Here is a 20,676-nt window from a genome sequence, read left to right as displayed (position 1 = left end):
AAAGTTTGACTGGAAGTGTAAGAAGCAAATGGGGAGGGAGAAGAAAGATTTCAGAGAAACTTCTGTACCAGAATAGCAAAACAACTACCATCACAAATTCGAATACCATTGGGTGATGATAAAAAATAGTGAAATAACTTTTCCCCAAAATTATTTGAATAAAAGAACTGTTCAGAAAATATTTGAGTTTATTTCTAAATGATAATCTAAATGATTAGTTTGATAAAACAGAAACTATGTTGTTTCAACTCAAAGTTAGTTTTTTTAGTTTTGCTATTTTCATCAAAGCATGAAAATCCCATGGTTTTTCATAAAATACAACTCTATGTGCTTTTCATCTAAAACCTTTTTTGCAGAGATTTCCTAGGATTTGTATTTATCAGTCTTCATAGTTAAACCTTTAAGACATTATATTACCTGCTTGTTATTATACAATATTCCTACAGGACAAGGGACTACTAGCAGAACTTTAACTACACTAATAAAAATAATTAAATAGATATGGGTCAAAGCCAAACGTTCAAAATTAGAAAAGGATTTTTTTATATTTTGGAAAAATACTAGGGAAGCTTTGACTCTTACTCATAGTGATGACTAGTAATACAGTCTCACAAATTTACCATTCTCTGAATCATCCCCATAGTTGAATTGGTTGTAACGAGGTGCATTTCACAGTGTCAAACGCAGTTTAGGGGTGAGCTGGATCTGAAAATAAAAATTCTTCATTTTTAACACATTGATGCTGAAGCAATGCCTTTCTGTTGTTTCAGTTTGATAATATTACATGGAGTTGTAGCCAAAAAAAGAAACAAAGGTAAAATAAAGACTAATAAAGTCTGCAGAGGACAGTGTTTGGGGTGTGGTAAATAATGAAGAGATGAGGTTACTGATACAGTGATCTCAATCACTGGGTAAGTTGCATACAACCATGTTTTAGCACGGCCAAATGTGAAATTAGAGGGGTACAACTTGTTACCGTAAGTGCAGGTTTCTCACAAGAATGATTCTGAAAATGACCTCAGACCACTGCTGTTAATCAGCTAAAATTGAGTTTCTAGTGTGACGCTATGAAAAAAATTAAACTTTTTCTTCATCACTGATGATCTTCTGCGCTAAAACAGTGTCATTTGGTTTTTAATCAAGACTAGTCATTAAAAAGAAAAAAAAAGTACTCCAATTCTATGAGCAATTAGGTCAGCTGTGCAGAAACATGCAGAAACTTCACTACTTCCACAGACCTAAGCGGACAGTAAAATTGCTGGGAGCAGAGCGCGCATCTGCCACAGGCCAGCTGTGCATTACTGCCCAAGGGTCTCGGTGTCAGGACACCTGCGATGCAGGTATCCAAAACTTGCCTCTCCAGCCTTGGATCAGACAGAAACAGGCAGCTTTCTCATGAGGGGCTTTGTACAGAATGAGAAATGTTTGCTTTATGTGGAAATGCACAGAAAAGTCCAAGATAGAATAAACGGTCGAGGGAGTTGCCTCGCCACTTCTGACTCAAGATTCACGTCTCCATTGCGCAATCTGAGTTCTTTCCATCACATAAACACCACAGCTAAATAAAGTCAGAACTCCACGCTGGCTGAAATTCTCAGCTAACGGTATTACCTGGCTTTTCCTGTTTGTTATTTTGGGACAGATCATCCAATATTACAAACAGATGCATCCCCACATATTTGAACAGAATCCCACTCATTTGTCCTTGAGCGCTGACCCTGTTAGTTTTGCTTGCCTTCAGCCTTGAGGCCTAACACACAACACCGCTGAAAATTTAGGAGAGGTGGTGAGGCAAAACCCAACAAGGACAGAGAAGAGGGACTAAAGTTTTTGAAAATCCTAGTGCTGTAATTCTCTTTAAAATGGAGAACTAATTGCAAATTGTCTACCTGCAACACAAAATCTGCAGCACAAAGAACATTCTCTGTCAAGAAGTTGATGAAAATACTAAAGCCAGTGCAGATATTCTGACTTAAAATTGAGTTCTTGTTTTAATTTTTTGTTTTCCTTTCCCCTCTCTCCCACTCAATTGGGATAGAGAAAGTGGAATATGAGGTGGTCCAAATGTTACTTGGGTCATTGTTTCACTCTAGGTCATTACTTCCGCATGTTTTAATCCAGTGTATTCAGAGCTTCATCATCCCCAGCATCTGAAACGTACTGCCTGCCTCAAGAGAATTTTCCTTGTCAACTATTTAGATGGGCAAAATTCTGTCAAGTCATTGACTTGTCTGTTTTCCTGGAGAGTGTACTCAGTATTTGAGAGAAAAAGCTGTCTTCTACCTGGTAATCTGTCATGACTATACCTCTTATTTTCTATTTTACAGGACTTTTAGGGTATATTTGTGTTATGGTAGCTCTGAAGGAGCTACTTCTAGAACTGGAAATCGCATGCTATGATGCATGCAACCCTAATTCTCTACATGGCAGTGCACTGTGTCATGTAAGGTATAACTCTTTTCAGCCCAGCCAGAGTTTCGGTCTAAGTGACTTCTAACATTGTATGAATCAGATATTTTAGCATCAGCCCTATTAGACTTTGGATCACAGGTGGCAAAAAGGTGCTGCATGGCCACCCTGGCTTTCCACACACCGAAAACCTGTTCAGCATGACTGGTACTTAATTATAAATATAATTTAAATATAAGAAAATCTGTTTTACTGTGAGGGTGACTGAGCACTGGCACAGGCTGCTCTCCAACCCTGGAGATATTCAGCACCTGAGGGGTGTTGAGCAGGGGGTTGGACCAGCTGATCTCCCCGGATTCCTTTCCAGCCTCAGTAGTTTTGTTGATTCTGTGATTTAATATTCCAGAGTCATATGGAAGGTTTCCTGCAGGTACTTACCTGTGTTCTGAAGAGTAACGGGGGGAATAAAAGCGGCATTTAGTATGAACAGTGGGGAAGTTTGCAAACATCAGGGTTTTTTCAACTTTAAAAGCTTCATATGGATGTGCTGAAGACCCCATTTCTTGATTTATTTACGACTGCAAAAGTACGTGGGACTAGATTTTGAAGAGGATGGAGTACGTGACAAATTATTCTTTAAATATTTTGTGATCTTTAGTCAATTGCCCTCAGCCATCTTCACTTTTTACAAAAAATTGAGCAAACACGTTTCCTGGTACAAAATTTCTGGGAAACCAATATCTTTGTTGTAAGGAACAATATCATGTGAGTTTAGTAACCAGCCATAGTTAAGCAACAAACCTAAATGTTAGAATAGTGCTAATCTACCTGCATGTTAAAACTATGCCAGACTGTTCAAATTCAACTAAACCCAAACTCCTTTCCCCAAAATTGATCATAAATGAAATGAAAATAGACTGATGTCCTATATTGAGTTCTGTAGGATAGTTGTCTAGTTCTACCTGTATGAAACAAGGCTATGCTAGCAGAAAAGGCTCGGCTACATGTGGTAGAACACCAGTTCTGCATTCTGTGGGATGTTTATCTGATCAGTCCATGTAATTTACTCCAACAGAAAAGTCAAGGAGAGCTTAAAAGAAAAATCAGCTCCAAGAAGCTTTGTCTTCCGGAGATGTACAGTATGGTACTTCTTACAGTGTCCAAATTCAGTTATTCATCTAGGCTAGAACTGCCTTAAGTAAGAAGGAATCAGGAATCAGGTATTTTAAGAAGCAGTATGGAATACATCAATTTTACAAGGAGACAGTGAATATTTACTGCTGGATATTCAACTGCTGGCTGACAGCCTGACTTATGGAGTCCTACTAAAATGTACTATGGGCTTTTTCAAGAACTTCAAGTTGCTTTTCCATTGATCTAAATCTATAGACTTAACTCTTGGGGTACACTGCACTTTGGCCATGTTCCTTGTCATAACGTAACCACCCAAGGTATGCTAAAAATATCCAGAGATGAAACCTCTGTGTCTTAACTTGCAAGATGTGCTAAGCAAAAAACAACATGTTTTCTAGCGTGATTAATAAAATGACAGTGATGAATGAAATGACAGCCACTGGGGATTAAAAGAGAAAAATATAGGAAAAAAGGTTGAGTTTGGAAAAGCTAGATAAGGCTTGTGTCTCTGGGAACTGTATACAAGAGCTGTGCTTTCCATTCTCCATTACGTCTGTTTTGCTGTGCCAATTATCCATTCTTCAGCCTTATTCTCCTACATCAATGGAAGGCACCTTGGAAAGGAGACTGAATGGCTCAAAATGTTGATCTTAGATACTCTGGAAAAGGAATGAGGGATTTAACTGTAGCAGCTGGATAAGGAGGGGAATTGATTGGGAAAGAATCTCAAGAATGGAGATGAGATAAAGAGAAGGTATGACAGGATGCAGAACGTGCGGTCAGCAGGGTCAGATCCTCTGTACATGCTCCAATAATTCTGCTGGTGCAAGACAACAGCCTGTCTCTGAAGGCTGACCATCCAAAGCCGCTTAGGTCTGTCTCCAGCTCCTACTGAAACAAGCAGGTCTTTTACATAGACATAGATGGGAGTTAGACTAAGTCCATAGTTAACTAACCTTAGGGTGATGCTGCACACTGCCCTCTCTGATTATTTTTCAACAGCTGGCAGTCTTTAGGCAACAGCTGTCTTCTTACTTCTCACACTTCCCCGTGTGTTATCTCTACTAGCTTCTGCTTTTGGCCCTTATCAGCTACCAAATGTATTAGGGGATTGTAAGAGAGAAGACTATGGGGTAAAGAGAAAAGACATGATAAGAAATGTTTATGAAGAGTGATGCTTTCCTAAGATACTGCTCTTCCTCCCGAGAAAGATGGGCAAGGTCCATGGGATTGCACTGAGGTAGTTTGCATCCTTCGTGGAAAGGATCACTCAGTCTGCCCTCCCCAAGAGCAGTGACCGACTACAGCTCTGCCACTGGTCCCCGCTGTGGTTTCTGCGCACACTGATCCTGCTGAATCTCTGTGTACAACCACCAGATGAACCGGTTAAAACAACACAGGCTCTAACGTAAAGTCTGCAGGCTGCACCCGGCTCTAACCATCCATCATCACAAGTAATCACCAATGTGAACCAGGGTTCAGATAAGACCAGCTCATGAATAATGAACAGCTCGATAACCTGGGCCAAATACATAGTAGTGAACAAGTACTTTGAAATGCCTGTAGCTACAGAGCGGTTCCCTTCATAGGAGGCACAAATATTCAGTATCTCTGCTCAGTCTGACAGCAGAGAGCTCCTGGAGTCTGTATGGATGCTAAACTACCAGGAAGCAGCACCCACGATTTATTCTGCCATTTCCTGATGGCTGGAAAATTTATCTCCATCATAATAGGTATAAACACCATCTTCCGTGGAAAACAGCACAACATTCACAGATGTGAAGCTGTGGCATTTGAAAAGCCCAGATCTACAGAATGCTGTATTACATCTCAACAAGTATGGTTACAGGACTTTTGGATCAGAAGTAGCCTGGGCCAGTTGGTGAGCACCTCGGTGAGACGTGTCTAGGAGAGGTGCAGCTGCTGAGAGAAGGCCACTTCTGTCGACCGCTCTGCTTTCTGGCACAATGGAAACTTCTTCCAGCAGAGCAGCGTTCATTAGTAGGCAAAGGGGAGCTTTCCTGGGTTACAAGCTGAGCTGAGAAAATGTTATGTGCTCTCACAGGAACTAAAGCTCACCAGGAACCTTCTCCCATTCCAAGTGCAAGTCCAAGTGCATTCTGACCTCATTTTTCTGATGTTTAAGGAAAAGTTACTAGACAGAAACACTACATTACATGTACAAGACTGAACCGGGGAAGAGACTGGGAGAGCAAACCACAAGCGTATGTCTCTCAGATGCTAAATTATATGAAAGGGGAACAGAAGTGCACAGAACAGAGCGTCTGGGAGGGAGCTTTCCTTCACCATGACGCCATCAACCCACCATCCACAGAGGAGGGAAGTGCCTGTGTAGAAGAGAAGTCTGCCGTCGCAACAGAGACGGCAAAGCAACCTATAAAACTTTTCTCGCTATCTTGCCAATCTAGAGGAGTGTGGCTGTGGAAACATAGATGCAAAAGTAGTATAAAAGCAACTTTGTGGCTTGTTTTAAGTCAAATACAGTTGAAATGAGGGAAGCTCTCAATCTGTGCCTACAGAAACATGCCTCAGTCAAAGCAAATCCTGATGCATCCTATTATTATTGGAAGTATAGAAGACATTGCTTTTATTTCAATTATTCACTTGTTTAAAAATTACTGGTAACATTCCTTTGAATTAGTCACATAAAAATCTTGAGTAAAATTGATTTTTGTTAAGCATTTCCTCTAAAAATGAAGCAAATTTATTTTTCCAGTTGGCTATTCGGCCCAAGTCTTTTGGTACAGAAATTTCTGACCCCTTCTTCTCAGGCCTAAGGTATTTTAAGGACTATGATACATTTCAGAAACGAAAAATAGTAGAGAGAAAGAAAAAAATGCAAAGATTCGATTGTAGGAAGCACTGAAGCTTAGGTTTATGGTCAGGGTTAGAGTTGAGAGAAGGAGAAAGCTTAAAGCTACCGTTGGATTTGGGATGGAAAGAGGCTGTCAAAGAAGCTGAGGGCTGTGAAAAATTTGGTTTTGGAAAGGGCTTGGGCACCTTGGGTACAGCTCAACCTAGGACCAGGGTTAGGTTTAAGGCGAGGGTTGAAAGAGAAGCAGCCCAGAGTCACAGCTGTGAGATTCTGCAAATAACCTTCCAAAGTAAACTGGGGGCTGAAGTTGTAATTTCTCCTCCCAGATTTATTGAGTCTCTGGAGGGACTGGGACCCTGCAACAGCAAAGCCAAGGAATAAAACAATTTAATAATTTACATCACAATACTTCTTTATTATTATTATTTCTGACTGAGAACTGCTATTTGTGATGCTCAGTGTAATTTTTCAGTAGCAGCACTGAATTTGGGGTATACTAGGTATGTTTCAGGCTCAGAGTAACTGATAATGTAACCACTCAATTTCTTTTCAGTTTTTTACCAAGAATCTTGACCTGCTATCAATTTTACTTCCAAACCATCCCCCTGCTGCCCTCTGCTCTCTGAAAACACACTGAAATCTAAAGTTTCAGACATTCTAGGAATCTCTCCTGATTCTTTTTTTTCCAATCTCTGAGAAACCTGATCCACCAGATGGGTGGGAGAGCTTATTGTTTTTTTGTCTGACATCTGGATTTCATTAGCAGACTCATGCGTGCTGAATCAGGAATGGGAGCTCAGAAGAAAGCAGACGAGAGTTAAAATTATGTTAATGCTAAAAAAGAAAAATGCCCTGTTCTCCTCTCCAACTTTGCAAACAAACACAAAATGTGAGTCACGTTGTGAGCTCAGCATAAACAGTACAGCCCTTATTAGCTGTACCCACTTACGCTAATATTGGATATGTTGTGCCTCAAGCAGCTATAGAGGAGAACATTGTATTATTTACTTATATATGTCAACACTATTTAAAAAAAAACTTAAAAAAAAAGGCCTTTCCAATAGTTTCACATTAATACCACCACTTTTCAGGTTTATAGTAAGTGTCTCCTGTCTTTTATTTAAAAAGATTCAGTATAGTATGCAAGGAAATAATTTATCACAAACCAAGCAAGTTGAGACTTGCTGCTTGGGAGACTGCTGCAAATGATACCGGCAAGACAGACAATTTTTTAAAAGTTTAACAGGAGTGTTAGCAGTGGCTTAAAAGTCAGACTGTTATCAATCACCATAGCTTTCATTACTGAACAACAGAAATAGTAATACAAGCAGTAACTGTCTGTCAGACCTATGCTAACAGCCCCTGGATGACTGTTAGATCTCATCTTATCTGCTGAGGCTGATGGTTGCAGGCATAAAACATCCTTCTTTACAGCCCACCTTATCCTTCCTCTCCCTCCCCAGCGCACAAGGACCTCTGGCTCTCAGACCACGAGTGCCATGCTGTCTAGCCAGAGATCCCTGTCCTCTAAGGGCACCAAGCGGAGATGAGGAGACTCCAAGTATCATTTGTGACTGGGCGACACAGAGGAAGAGGGATCGACAAGAAGCTTTTGGTCGTGTTTTAGGAGATCAGGTGGGTCTAGGGTAAGGAATCACACAAAATCACAAAATGGTGAAAACCTGAGAGGGCAGAGTGATTACAGATACTAGAAAAAAGCTGGACGTGGAATTCAGGCCTTCACCTTCCCCTGAAAGTCACCTCAAGAAAACTTCATACATCATTGAAACAGGCCTCTGTCCCCTCCTCAGGCTTCAGCCTGCACATTCGATTTCTACCTTACATCACGTAGGTTACAACTGTGTAATATACTTCGATTACCAGAAAACAGAGACTTTCGGTCACTAATGCAAAAATTACCAGCACACTCTAAAATCGGAGTATGGTTAGTTTTCTGTGTGTATCAGCACTCTGTGCTATCTCAGGAGATATGGATATCGCCTGTCCTGAGAAAGTTATATGCCTGTGACAGGTGAAACACAGGTGGATATGTATGTCACCTGTCACAGCTATGTAACAATCTCCGGATAGGAATGAACCCCTAAATTTATATAAGTAACCATTTTCAAGGAAACCTGAAAATTCCTGGGCTTGATTCTCTACTTTCCTGGTTTGTGTCAACACTTCGACAAGTGGCAAATGCAGCACAAAAGCCAGTGTGACCATTTTGGTGGTGCTTTCTCCTCATGAAAGGGTACAGAGAACCAGGCCCAGGGACACCTGACATTACACAAAGCATTTTTCATGATTCTTGGTAAAAATGATGAAGACAGCAGTGCAGTTTTGTCGTTTAGCTCTGATCTATTAAACTTCTTAACCAGGATTTACAGAAACCTGTTTTAAATGGCAGAGCTCTAACTTGCGTTGAGAAATACAAAATGCAGGTCTGGAGTGACCACTGTTAAGTTTTGTTTTTTAAAACTATTTAAACCAAAGCCGCCTTTCCACTTTAGTGGTGAATTTCCTTTGATCGTCTGGGAAAGCCTTGTTGTTTGCCATTACTTTGAAAGGAGCTTTTCCCTCCTCTACTTTTTGCTCTTCTAATTTCCTCAACTGCGTAGTCGGGCATTTAGGAGTAAGAGTAATGTGGCTGCTATATAAAACGATCTCTCTCAGAGGTTATCTCTGCTCTCATGAAGCCTCCGGAGGGTCTCCCTTCCTCGCTCACCTAAGATGTGTGGTGGGCTGTGTTGGGAGGGCTGAGCGTGCACTGGGGCTGGGTGTTCTGGGCTGCCAGGCGGTGTGGGCAGGCTGGCTCCGGTGGAAGTATTGATTTGGCTATGCTGTTCGCAGAGTTTTATCTATAGTTGCACACCTGCAGTGTGGGTTAAAATTAGAAATTGATTTGAAACCGGTATTTTGTATATGAAACCCTTGAACCTGGGAAACGTTCTGAACTCACGCCCAAAATTACAGCTTGAGACCATGTCTAAGTGTAGTTGAAATGTGCTCTTCCTTTGCAGAATGAAAAAGTTGTTTACAGGGCTCAGTAATATTGAAGATCTCAAAAGGTGCTCCTTGCACATTTCTGCACAGTCAGAGAATGAGTTAGAAACAAAGAGTAGCAGGTATCTTATGGAAAATCAGACGCAAATCTGAGGATGAAATAGTAATCAAGATTATGTCATTTCCAAAATGTCTGCTGTTGCTGCTAGAATCCCCAAATGTTTCAGTTTAAGTGCCTGTCTACGGGCTTTATTGCCTTAGCTAATAATTTGGCACTGACCGGGCTCTGAAATGAAAGGCTTATTTTGTGTTTTCTCTAATTACTATACAAGCATTTTAGCTTTTCTGCCCCATGAAGGAAATTTGGAAGAAAAGTCTTGTTTTTTAAGAAAGTTCTACAAACCTGGGAAATGTCTCCTTAAATGTCTCTTGTCTCCTTATGTCAGTACCATAACAGATAATTTCTAGTATAAAATATGAAATGTTAAGGAACTAAGTTTACAGTAAGCTTATCAGCAAATCTGTTACTTTTTTTGTAAGATGTATTTTGCTATTAAAAATAAATTAGAAAAATTGAGATATTTAGTATTGGTTTTGGTGAGCTAATGCAGAGAAATAGACTCGGGGTTAAAACAGGACTTGTGTCTGAACTGAAGTTCTGTTCTCAGCTCTTTCAGTCTGAAGTGGGGGAAGTTATTAGGTTTCTGAGAGTCACATTAGACTTTTGTACAACATAAATATATGGAATTTCTGCATGCAGAGTGCAGTTTTTATGCCATCTGCTCTAAAATGTCATTAATGTAAGGCTAAAACATGTGGCTTTTGCTATGTGGCCAGCAAACGGCGGCTGTATCAAAATGTGCTCCTTCTGGGAGGAAGCAGTGACTGGGGAGCTACTCTAAACATAGAGGGAGAGCCTCTTTAGGGTTACAAACTGAATGCTAAACAAGCCCTTGCATCTTAGCATCCCTACCAAGATCAAATGGTCTGTTCTCCAATTGGTGCAAAGACTCCTGAACCAATTTTAATCCTCTGGTGTTCCTTGTAGCAACAGGATTGCTGATTATAAGTGAACTCAACTCACATAGTACACTCTGTAGGTGATACTGCTCCTGGACTATTTAATCAGATTGCATGACGCCTCCTGAGCTTGATGTCTGAGAGGCTGACATCCAGGCATCAATATAGCACAAAGACTTGTGTTCCTGATCCGTGCAGTTCTGCCTCCTCTCCTGCTTCTGATTTAGCTTGCTCAGCCAGTCTGAAGAATATATAAAAATCACAAGGCATAGATGGGCATTAGTTACCTGAGAAACTCTGTTTGAATCTCAGAGTAGACCTTTTATATCTATAAAAGGGGCCATATCGAAACATATAAGGCTCCTTTTACATTTATTGACAGAAGCCAGATAAGCAGAATTACACCAATACTTGTGTTATACCGGGGAAATGGAAGAGGGATTAATTTCCATTTAGTATCTTCATTTCTTGAGGGAAGCGACTTAACAGGAGGGAAAGGCGGGACTGACTGGTACATCTTGACAGCAGGAAAATAAGAGAGGGCCTCTTGGCCCCTTGGGTTGGAATTGTATCCTCACAATCTACAGACTGTCCTGGGACATCCAGAAAAGCAAGGAGAAGATGAGCTGCAGCTGCTGGCTGTTGCCAGCAGAAACTGCTGCTCTGCCTTTAGTGATTTGCTCTTGTTCTTCCCCGCTCTCGCTATCTGTTTGCCAGCTTCCTCCACTGCACAGCAAGTTAAAAGGAAAAGGGAGGGAGAGACAAGGCAGTTCACTCCCCTGACAGTGGCTTTCTCCTCAATAGACAGAGGGTGCCCCGTTTATCTGACACCATCCCAGCCTCTACTCAGACCTTGCAGGCTATCTTTAACTGAGCATGAGGATTATCAGAAAATGCATTTTCACTTTTGAGAAACTGGGAAATGATATACATGTTCATTTGAGTAAATGAAACTTCTGAAACATTGCAAAGCAAAGAATATTTCTTCCACTTCAGATGTCTGCTTCAACCTTTTGCTTTTTCATCTGAACGCTGAAATGTTGATATAGACATTTTCCTAGAGAAAATTCCTTTCGAAAAAAAAAGTTACTTGATTGACTTTCTAAATATAGATTAAATGAAGTTAAGTTTTTACAGGAAGTGTTTGTGCATAGACATTTTGACAGGTGTTATTTCCAAGGTCTTTTGTTTTCCGTATTTGTTGTAATAAATGCCTGTTTGCTTCAACTTTTATGTTTTAGCAGTATTGTATTTTGCAAGAGTATTTTATTTAAAAGCACAGTGAGGAAGGATTGTGATAGATGTTAGAGCTGGGAGATACAGAAATCTTGAAGGACAATCAGTGATCTCTTATTGCAGAGCATGAAAATTTAATTAATTATCATAGAATAGATTCACAGCATGATTAAGTTTGGAAGGCACCTCAGGAGATCACCAAGTCTGACCTCCCGCTCAAAGCAGGACAAATATTGAGTTCAGGTCAGGTTTCCTAAGGCTTTGTCCAGGCAGATCTTGAATGCTTCCAAGCATGGATAAAAATTCCACAACCCATATTTCACACTAAACAAAATACTTTTACTAAGTGAGAAAACATAATTCACTTAATCTTCCGTTGCTCCTTTCTTATCAGTGAGAATGAGGAATTGGTAAACTAGTGTGGTTTTGACCTGGTCATTCTCTGTCTACCTTATCTATAAATCAGCTTGTGGAGGGCTGGAAACCAGACATCACTTTTCCTCTCAAGAGGAATGCTCGCAGTATTCATTTCCAAGCTAAGCACTTAATTATGGTTTATCAGGAGTTTTACTGCAAACTAAGCAAATACCAAATTGTTGGTAAACAAGGTTCAGATTTAGACCAATGCAATACTCAGTCTGCTTCAAAGGAGTTTACAAAACTCTCCCAGTGACTTGCACAGGATTTGGATCTGGTCTGTTGTGCACAGTTTTTAAATATAAATTATACACATTTAAGATAGTGAGTTGTATTATTAGTATGCAGATATACAATAGTAGAAACATAAGGTTGGGAGGTGCTTTGGGATGTTCTCTCACTTGTCTCTAGACAGGATCACCTGTGAAAACCCTGATATATGTTTATCTATACTGTTCTGAAAGTCTTCCAATGATCAAGAGCCTTCCCATGCGCTTTATTTCAATGCCTCACAGTTAGAAAGAGCAGCCTAGTTGGAGTCCAGTGCTCTGGACTCATTAGCTGTGCATCTGGAAAACAAACTGTGCCCTTCATGCAAGGTTTTCTACATATTTGCAACTTATTAATATGTCTTTTTGTGGGGGAAAATAACACTGGTTCTTCAGGCTCTCAACAGAAGTCATGTTTCGGAGATGCCAAATTAATTTCTCTCCTTTCTAGTCTTCCCTGAATTACTGTGCTCAACCTGGATCCAGCTAAGGCTTTACCAATGCTGAAACCTTATTCAGTTGAAATGACAGGTATCCGTAAGGGTTTACATTTAAACAGCAGTCTTCTCCTGATATCCCCCTTGCTGTCAGTGGGCAACCAACTTGCATTTTTCTAGATAGTGAATATGCAAAGGTAATTGCAAAGTTGTAAAACCTCAATAAAACCTCAAATTCTGTGGTGGGTGATCCTCCAAAACCTGTCACACAGTCCACTGGTAACCATCGCACAGGACCTGAGATTCCACCCCAAGGTCACCGCAAAGACCAAGCAAGCATGCCCTCTTACAGTATTTGCCTTTATTGCATCTGTTTACATTGCATTTCCCACTGCAAAAAGAAGTTCGAACTCATATCAGTAATAAAGACAGAACCACAGTAATAACAGCTTAGTGACGGTGCTGAAGGAGGAGTTTGGTTTTCGCTGGTCTTCCAGACTTTTGGGAATGTAATATCGAGTAGTGTGCTAGACAGGAAGGGGTCACAGACACGGGTCACTAGATATTTCTGTTTTCTTTTTCACTATCTAACTGCTCTTATTCTGGTTTGTTAGGGTTCAGTATCTTCTTTCCAAGCACCCAGTTAATCAAACAACTGGACATAAACGCCACATATTATAGCCACAGTTTTAAAACTAGTACTTTGGGAGCATGCTGTCAAAGCAGGGCTGTTTGGATCCCCTCTGCTCACATACAGCTGTCCAAGTTACTTGCCTCTCTGATAAATGGTTTAAAGCCATGACATGCACAGCTTATTCAGAATTTCCAAAACAGAGAGAAACGAGTATTTTCTGATGTTTCAGACTCTTAAACAGCTTACGCTTCCAGAGGTAAAATAGATGTGACAAAATTACAGCCCACCATACTTTTGTTACAAGATTTCTGCAAGTCTTCATAATGAAACTAGAAATGATCTGAGAAAATATATCCAGCTAAACTCAGAAACTCTGAGAAAACTTGGCAGGGCTAAGTTTAAGCATATGAGGAAGAAAAAACAAAACAAAACAAACCCCAACCCTGCAATAAATTTTGTACTATATTTGATATCGTGGTGTTATCAAAGTGGCTGCATGTGGTAAAAAACTAATTTAAAAAAATCTTAGTCAAGTCTGAATCATCTAAAATAATTTTATGCAGGTTCTGAGTGGAAAAATATGCGTAAATGAAAATAGTATGTTGTGTATAAACAAAACTATTCAGCGTCTCAAATTGTTCCAGTATGTCGTAAGGTGGAAGGTTTGTATGTGTGTAGGTATTTGCAGAATGAACACCTAAGAATTGCAACTTCTTACAGAGACATATTTACGTGAAGAAATATGCACTGTACAAAATGGGTTAATGTATCAAAATGTATTTCAAAGACAGAGAACGTAGGGGCTGGATATATATAGATTTGTTTTCTAGAGTGCCACGTGCAGTTTGAAAACAACTACATATAGTAGAGATTAATACCTTTTTCCTCCTTGTAATACAGGTGTACAGGTTCTCGGTCGGTACTGGACCTATTAAAATCAGTGCTATTGCACCAGAGATGAATTTAACTGTCATTTTCTTTTATTATATGTCCCATATTTTCATCTTAATCTCTGTAAGAGGAATACTAATTTTAGTGATTCAAATACTGCTTCATTCATATCAGGGACTGCACAGTCAGGCCTCTAATAACTCTCTAAGCCAACAGAATTGAAGCATAAACAAGAGACACCTGTACAGCACCATATCAAATGCCAGCAAGTATACTCTGATCAAAAACTATGGTGGAGCCTCCAAAATGGAGCCATACAGGGTTTTAGATTCCTGAGGGACTGGAGAGCTTGACCCCTCATCCTACAACTGAGTAAGAATACTGATATTTCACTCAGTTCAATGGAGAACATACATGTTTATTTGGAAGCCGTCACCCGATATCCAAAAGACTACTGTAAAATGTAGCAACTGTCAAAAATTATTATTTTCAGAGTGAATGTTAAGATTTTTCAAAGTCTATGATCCCCTTTCATTCCAGAGCTCTCTGAAACATCATCTTCCACTTAGAAAAATAAATTTCAAGAGGTTTGTGTTTGTTTTGCCTTTTGTTTTGCCTTTTTTTTTTAAATTAAGATCTCTAAGCCAAAACCCAGAAAGGTAACATCTTTCCATCTTAGCCAGCCTTCAGTACCTGGAGGAAGCACAGCTGTGGACTCCTTGCATTTTGCAGACATGTGAGATCCTTGCACAACCATAAGGCACAAGACAAACCAGATTAATGCTTCAGACATGAGAGTCACTGCAATCTTGCAGCCAAAGAGCTGCCTGCTGAGCCAACTCTGCTGCCAAAGATCTACTATATCTGACCACAGGGAGGGACAGCTTCAGGGCAGCATGATCTGGCAGACCAAGTTATGGACTGAGAAGAAAGGACTACACTCAGCTTGACACTGATTTCTTCCACATCCTGCATGAAACCACAGAAGCAAATCTATGCAAACTCAAGCAGCCACAGTAACTACCTGCTACTCCCATTGACCTGAATATGTGTTCTCAAGGTGCTTTGGTCATACAGGATCTGTTTCAAAGATCAATGTTAGCAATGGAAAGACTCCTGCTGTTGGCCTCGTTAATATGGATCACGCCATACACTTCATTCACACATCTAAAAATGCAGGGGAAAATGAGGCTAATATTGTTTCCCATACATGCATATACATTTGTGGTAGTATGTCTGTACTTCTGCAAGCACACATGTGCATTTTATTCTATGAGTATAGGGCAAAATTGGGAAAAACATTGTGTAACAGTTCTATATCTCCCAGGGACTGAATGTAAATAGTTGTAATGCACCGGGGATTTGACTGCAGAACGGTGATATTTGCCTGTTGTGGTTTTTTTCCCCACCATCTCCATGATGTGTGAGAGTTCCTTGCCTGTGTAGAAATTTACAGGAATTGTCAGGGAGATTTTTGCAGAGAGCTTGGCCCTAGCACAGGGATCAGAGCAGTCTCCTTGTTCAGCATTCAGAAAAACACTGCTGGAGCCATGTATTTTTTGAGTGACTAGGCCTGCACATATTTTCACAAAAGGATTTGACAGCACTTGAATAAAGTTAGGACAGAGAGACAAGTAGATGGAACTGGTGCTAGGCAGGAACACAAGGTAGAGCAGTTTGGAAACACTGAATAGAGAGATGCTTTGCTGGAGCTCTGAACTTGGACCTCTACAAGTACAAACTTTGTTGCTGCCTTTGCTGTTAATCCATTACTGCCCAAATTAACAAGAGGAAATGATCTACGCAATAAATGAGGTCTAGGATCTGCGTCTACATATTTTCTTCCCAAAGACAATTTTGAACCATGGCAAAAGTTCAATCACTCAGCAACTTCTTAGGACCCGAACTAGGTGCTTTATTCACAAATGTCCATGTATACTGTATCTAACACCCTACCCCACTGTCCTGTACTTTCTGCATATTAAACTTGTGTAATAGCTCTGAGTTTAGGGTGACGACATCATGGAACGGTGGTAATGTCAATAACATCCCTACACTGTAAAGGAGCAAGATTCATTTTGTATAGGCCGTGCATAGTACAAACAATTCCACTGTTTCTATTTTGTAGAATTTAAAAATATAGACTACAGTGATAATGGATTAAAACAGACACTGTAACTTTTTTTAAAAGGTCTTCTATGAGTTCCTACGTCTGCTAGATAAATAAATGTCATAAAGAATCATGTATTTTAACTATTACTGGTACAGATTTCATCATTATTTGCCCTGGCAGGGGAAAGAAAACCTATGGTTATGCATATGCAAGATGTATACTAGCATAGTACCTTCGAGTACACAAATAAGTAAACAAAGTTTTCACAGATCTATATTCGTATATATTTATATATCATGCAACTAACCACTATTAAAAAAGACAGGAGAAGTACTCTCATTCCTCACCTTCCTTGCTATTTAAAGAGAAATATTTTGTATGTTTGATGGCACTGTCAATGATAATTTAAGAGTGCCACTATATTAAGTGTAAAAGCACTGCTTTTAACGTTTATTCTCTAGACATTTTTCAGTTTGTTCCAGTCAATGAGAGTTCAGTATGTGAAAGAACATCAGAGAGGTATGAGTAAGATGTTATCATCTAAGCCACTGAAACTCAAAAATTAGTTCAGAGAAAATGTACGTATGTTATAAAGATGACACTAAAGCTAGAAAGTGCTGTGTTTTTTATAGACATAATAATTGCAACAAACAGTTTTTGCAAATGTAGGCAAATTGGAAATGATGACTTACAGTCACTGCTCTCATTTCTGGTAGTTTCTAAAACAGAAAATACACTTTCTATCCCTACCCATGGCACAAACTATGTGCTAAAATAATAGAAGTTTGCTAAATTTCATTTCAATTTCCAAACATAATTTTGGACAGGATGTTGGACAAACTGCAGATACCTGAGGTACTCAAATACTAAAGCTGGCCTTTTTTGTTTATAACTGTTAAAGATATAAATCTGAACAGATATGTGTATTTTCATCAGTATGGTATACCATCAACTTTTACAGCAACAGAAAAAGAACACACATCTTTACAGTGTTTATAACAAGCAGAATTAGGGAAGGATATAAAGCCTCAAAGTTGTTACACAATTTCTTTGTTATGCAGGAAAAACTACATAAAACACACCATTTAAAAATCTGTTTCTTATTAGGCAGTTACATAAAAAGAAAATAAAAATACCGTATGATTTACTGATATGCATTAAGTCCAAATCAGATTAGTTTATCTCTTTTCTCTATCCAAATTTAAGTACTTTAAAAATGCATAGCTATGGCCCTTTTTGGGTAGGATTTGCAAAATAACTTTCATTTTGACAGCACTAGACAAACTAAGCATCAAAATCTAAGCTATTAAGAAGTGCATATAATGTTCAGATCAAGAAATCGGAAGTGCTTAAGTTTCTGTGAACACTTAGGTCTGCTCTTTTTCAAAAAAGCACATGCTGACTGGACCATGAAATGCTTGTGTTTTAAATCTCCAATAAAGCAGAACTAATTTTATATCACCTGTTCCTTAAGTAACATAAACTTTGATCTGTAGAAACAGCAAAAGGCATTGATGAGATCTGTTCTGGGATGCCATACGTACCCGTAGTCATGTATGCACGAGGAGATGAAAAGGACAAGAGGACAGCCATGAGAAGGTTTGGGGAAGACTCTATCTACGTTTTGTGAGGAGACTGAGAAAACCTGGCTTGGTTAGTCCTACAGAATGAATGCTGAGAGAGGATATGATTGCAGTCTATTAATAAAACCCCAAGATAAACACCGGGGAGGGAGAAGAGTTATTTCAGTGGAAGACAATGTTGGCAGGAGAACAAATGACTATGAAGTGGCCATGAGTTACATTTGTCCTGGAAATCGGAAGATTTCTAATGTGGAGAGGACTGAAGTTCTGCAACAGTTGCAGTAGCGAGGGCAAAATACTGAAATACTTCCCAACTAAAACTTGATCAGTTTATGAGAGGGACTGTATGATATGGCTGACTGTAACTGTAGAAGACGGCATTTAGTGAGCAAGCAGATGCCTCCCTGTCCTGTGTTCCTTCACTCATTACTTACTAGCTCATAGGCCAGCCACAGAGTTCACTCTGTAGGAAGTCTTTTTCCTGGTTCACAGAGAAATTGAAGACATTACTAGCGAATTCTTAAAAAAATTACATAGGATGTGCAAGTTAAGTAAATTAAATCTTCCTACAGAAATCTTGATTTGTTTGCATCCCCTGGATTTCTGTGGAGATGTCTTCAATTTTCATTAACTGGTCTTTAATCTCTAGTGCCTCAAACTGTAAAAGTACCTATGAAATAAATAATGCGTTTCTGCTCCAACTCTGTCACGTTCACTTGGGACTGTCTGTGTGAGCTGCAGCACGCACATATTGATCGTCGGGGGACCTGTTGCATTCATTTGGTTTGTTACGCAGCACGGCACGGCCATCTCCCATAGTTCAGCACTCTGTTTCTCTCTGCCCCATATTTAGATATTTAGTAGTCGTAGTTCTAATCCCCTTGTTAAGTAATGTATGCTATTACATGGTCCTATCTCTACATTTTGCTGTAACATGCTAAACTAAGCATGTTAATACTCCGGTTATACAAACCGGAGTATTTTTCACCTCCTAGCAAGGAAAATTTCATAAATTTGTCCTAAAGAAAATTGCCTTACTCAACGTATATTGAAATAATATAAAGTAAAAATATTTTCAAGTGCCACACCCAAGATGGCAAAAGTACTTTAATTCCACAGTTGTCATTAGAATTAATGAAAGATATACAGCTAAAGTCCATGAAGAAAACAGTTTAGTCTATGCATAACAGCAGGGGGAATACACTCAGCTAAAGTTCATCTGACATTAGACTTGATTTCATGCTGACCCTGTTCAGCTGGCAGATGCTTTTCCACCTGTGTTTTGGCTTATATATGTCTGACACCGTCAACAGCAAACCAACTGTAGTTGGTTCTCTGCAGATTAATTCTGCTAAAAGTCACACATTTAGTGGGTAGGAGGTTAAAGACATAGTGAAGTGGTCGCCAGTAATGTCCACATCTGTATTTCTAGAGTATTGGCAGCACTTTAATTTCCTTGGGACTCTACATAGAATATATTTGGAGTTGTGAAAGTTTAAGCCAGCAGCACGCCTGCACCCAGCTGAAACTTGAGAGGATGGAGAAACCTCGCACACTGTGGCTTGGAGCCTCAGAAGAAAAATACTGCAGATCGGTGAGTGGTTTTAGTGCACACCGGTTTATACCTCTTTTTTAAGGAAATAAATATTGCCAGTTTCACTACTACAACAAAGTTCTGAGAGTCCAAGAACACTACCTTTGCCAAGTATAGCAAACAGCTTCTGTGAGACAGAAGACATTTTGCAGTAGATATGCTCGGAGCTGGTGTTAGTGCAACACTGATTCAAAGTCCTCATCCAGTGTAACAGTTTCTTCTCCTTTGGCATATGTAACATGTTATATCTTTTTTAATTTGGCCATTGCCAAACTGACTATACAGTGTGCTGCCTGAAAACATACTTTACATAATCTCTGTGACAGAAAATTACATTGTAGCCATTCTTAAAGTTTCCAAAATCTACTACCACTTGCCTAGATTAATATCTTTTGTAACTCTTTTTAGGCAAATGAAACAGATTTTTTCCATCAGCATTGTGATAAAGAATAGATTAAAAGAACACATGGCTAGGTTGGCACTTTGTCAAGATATTTCTTCAGTGCTACTCACTCCAAACAACCGTTTCAGTCAAATTCATGTTACTAAATCAAGGAATGGTAAAAACGTTCATGACAATTTTTCCAGAATATTGTATATTTCTTACCTGTGGGCAGTCTTTGATGTAGTGTCCCTTGTTAAAGCAGAGGTGGCACAGGTAGTTAGGAGGTGGCCTCTTGCTGGGTTTTCTGGCTTCTGAAGAAAGGGATAGGTCAGAGAAATGCTCAGTGAGGGAGCTCAACCCATCCACAATGTTATTAAGGGAGCCATAAGGTGATGCGCTCTTGTACAGACTGCTGCTCAGAGCCTGCAAAGAAAAGAAAAAAACTGCATGAAACATAGTACTGTATTAAGGATTGTTCTATGACTGATCTGAGTAGAAGGATAAAAATAGCAGAAGAAAAATGTGACTTTTTTTTTTTTTTTTATTTATTCATTAAGAATATGGCTACATATTTGAGGAGAGCAATACACAGTCCATTAATAAAGAGGTTTCGTGAAGGCAATGCAATGGAGCTGGTCACCCCACTGCTGAGGAAACTTTTGAGCTTGCCACGGTTCACTTAGTCCAACCTTTCCACTAGGCAACGACTGCT

At 39.5% G+C, this 20,676-nt stretch overlaps 1 protein-coding gene across 1 annotated transcript in view; it reads right to left on the bottom strand.

The window, feature by feature from the left end:
• The window catches only part of ZCCHC24 (zinc finger CCHC-type containing 24), a 113,160-nt gene that overhangs the window by 75,086 nt on the left and 17,398 nt on the right, over nt 1-20,676 (bottom strand). The window contains exon 2 of the mRNA XM_074590314.1: nt 20,187-20,387. Coding sequence (XP_074446415.1) covers nt 20,187-20,387 — 201 coding nt within the window. The remainder of the gene's footprint in view (nt 1-20,186; nt 20,388-20,676) is intronic.

This window comes from Larus michahellis, chromosome 6, assembly GCF_964199755.1.
Source record: "Larus michahellis chromosome 6, bLarMic1.1, whole genome shotgun sequence".
NCBI lineage: Eukaryota > Metazoa > Chordata > Aves > Charadriiformes > Laridae > Larus > Larus michahellis.
The sequence above is the reverse complement of the archived record's forward strand: the minus strand, read 5'-3'. Positions and strand labels throughout refer to the sequence as shown.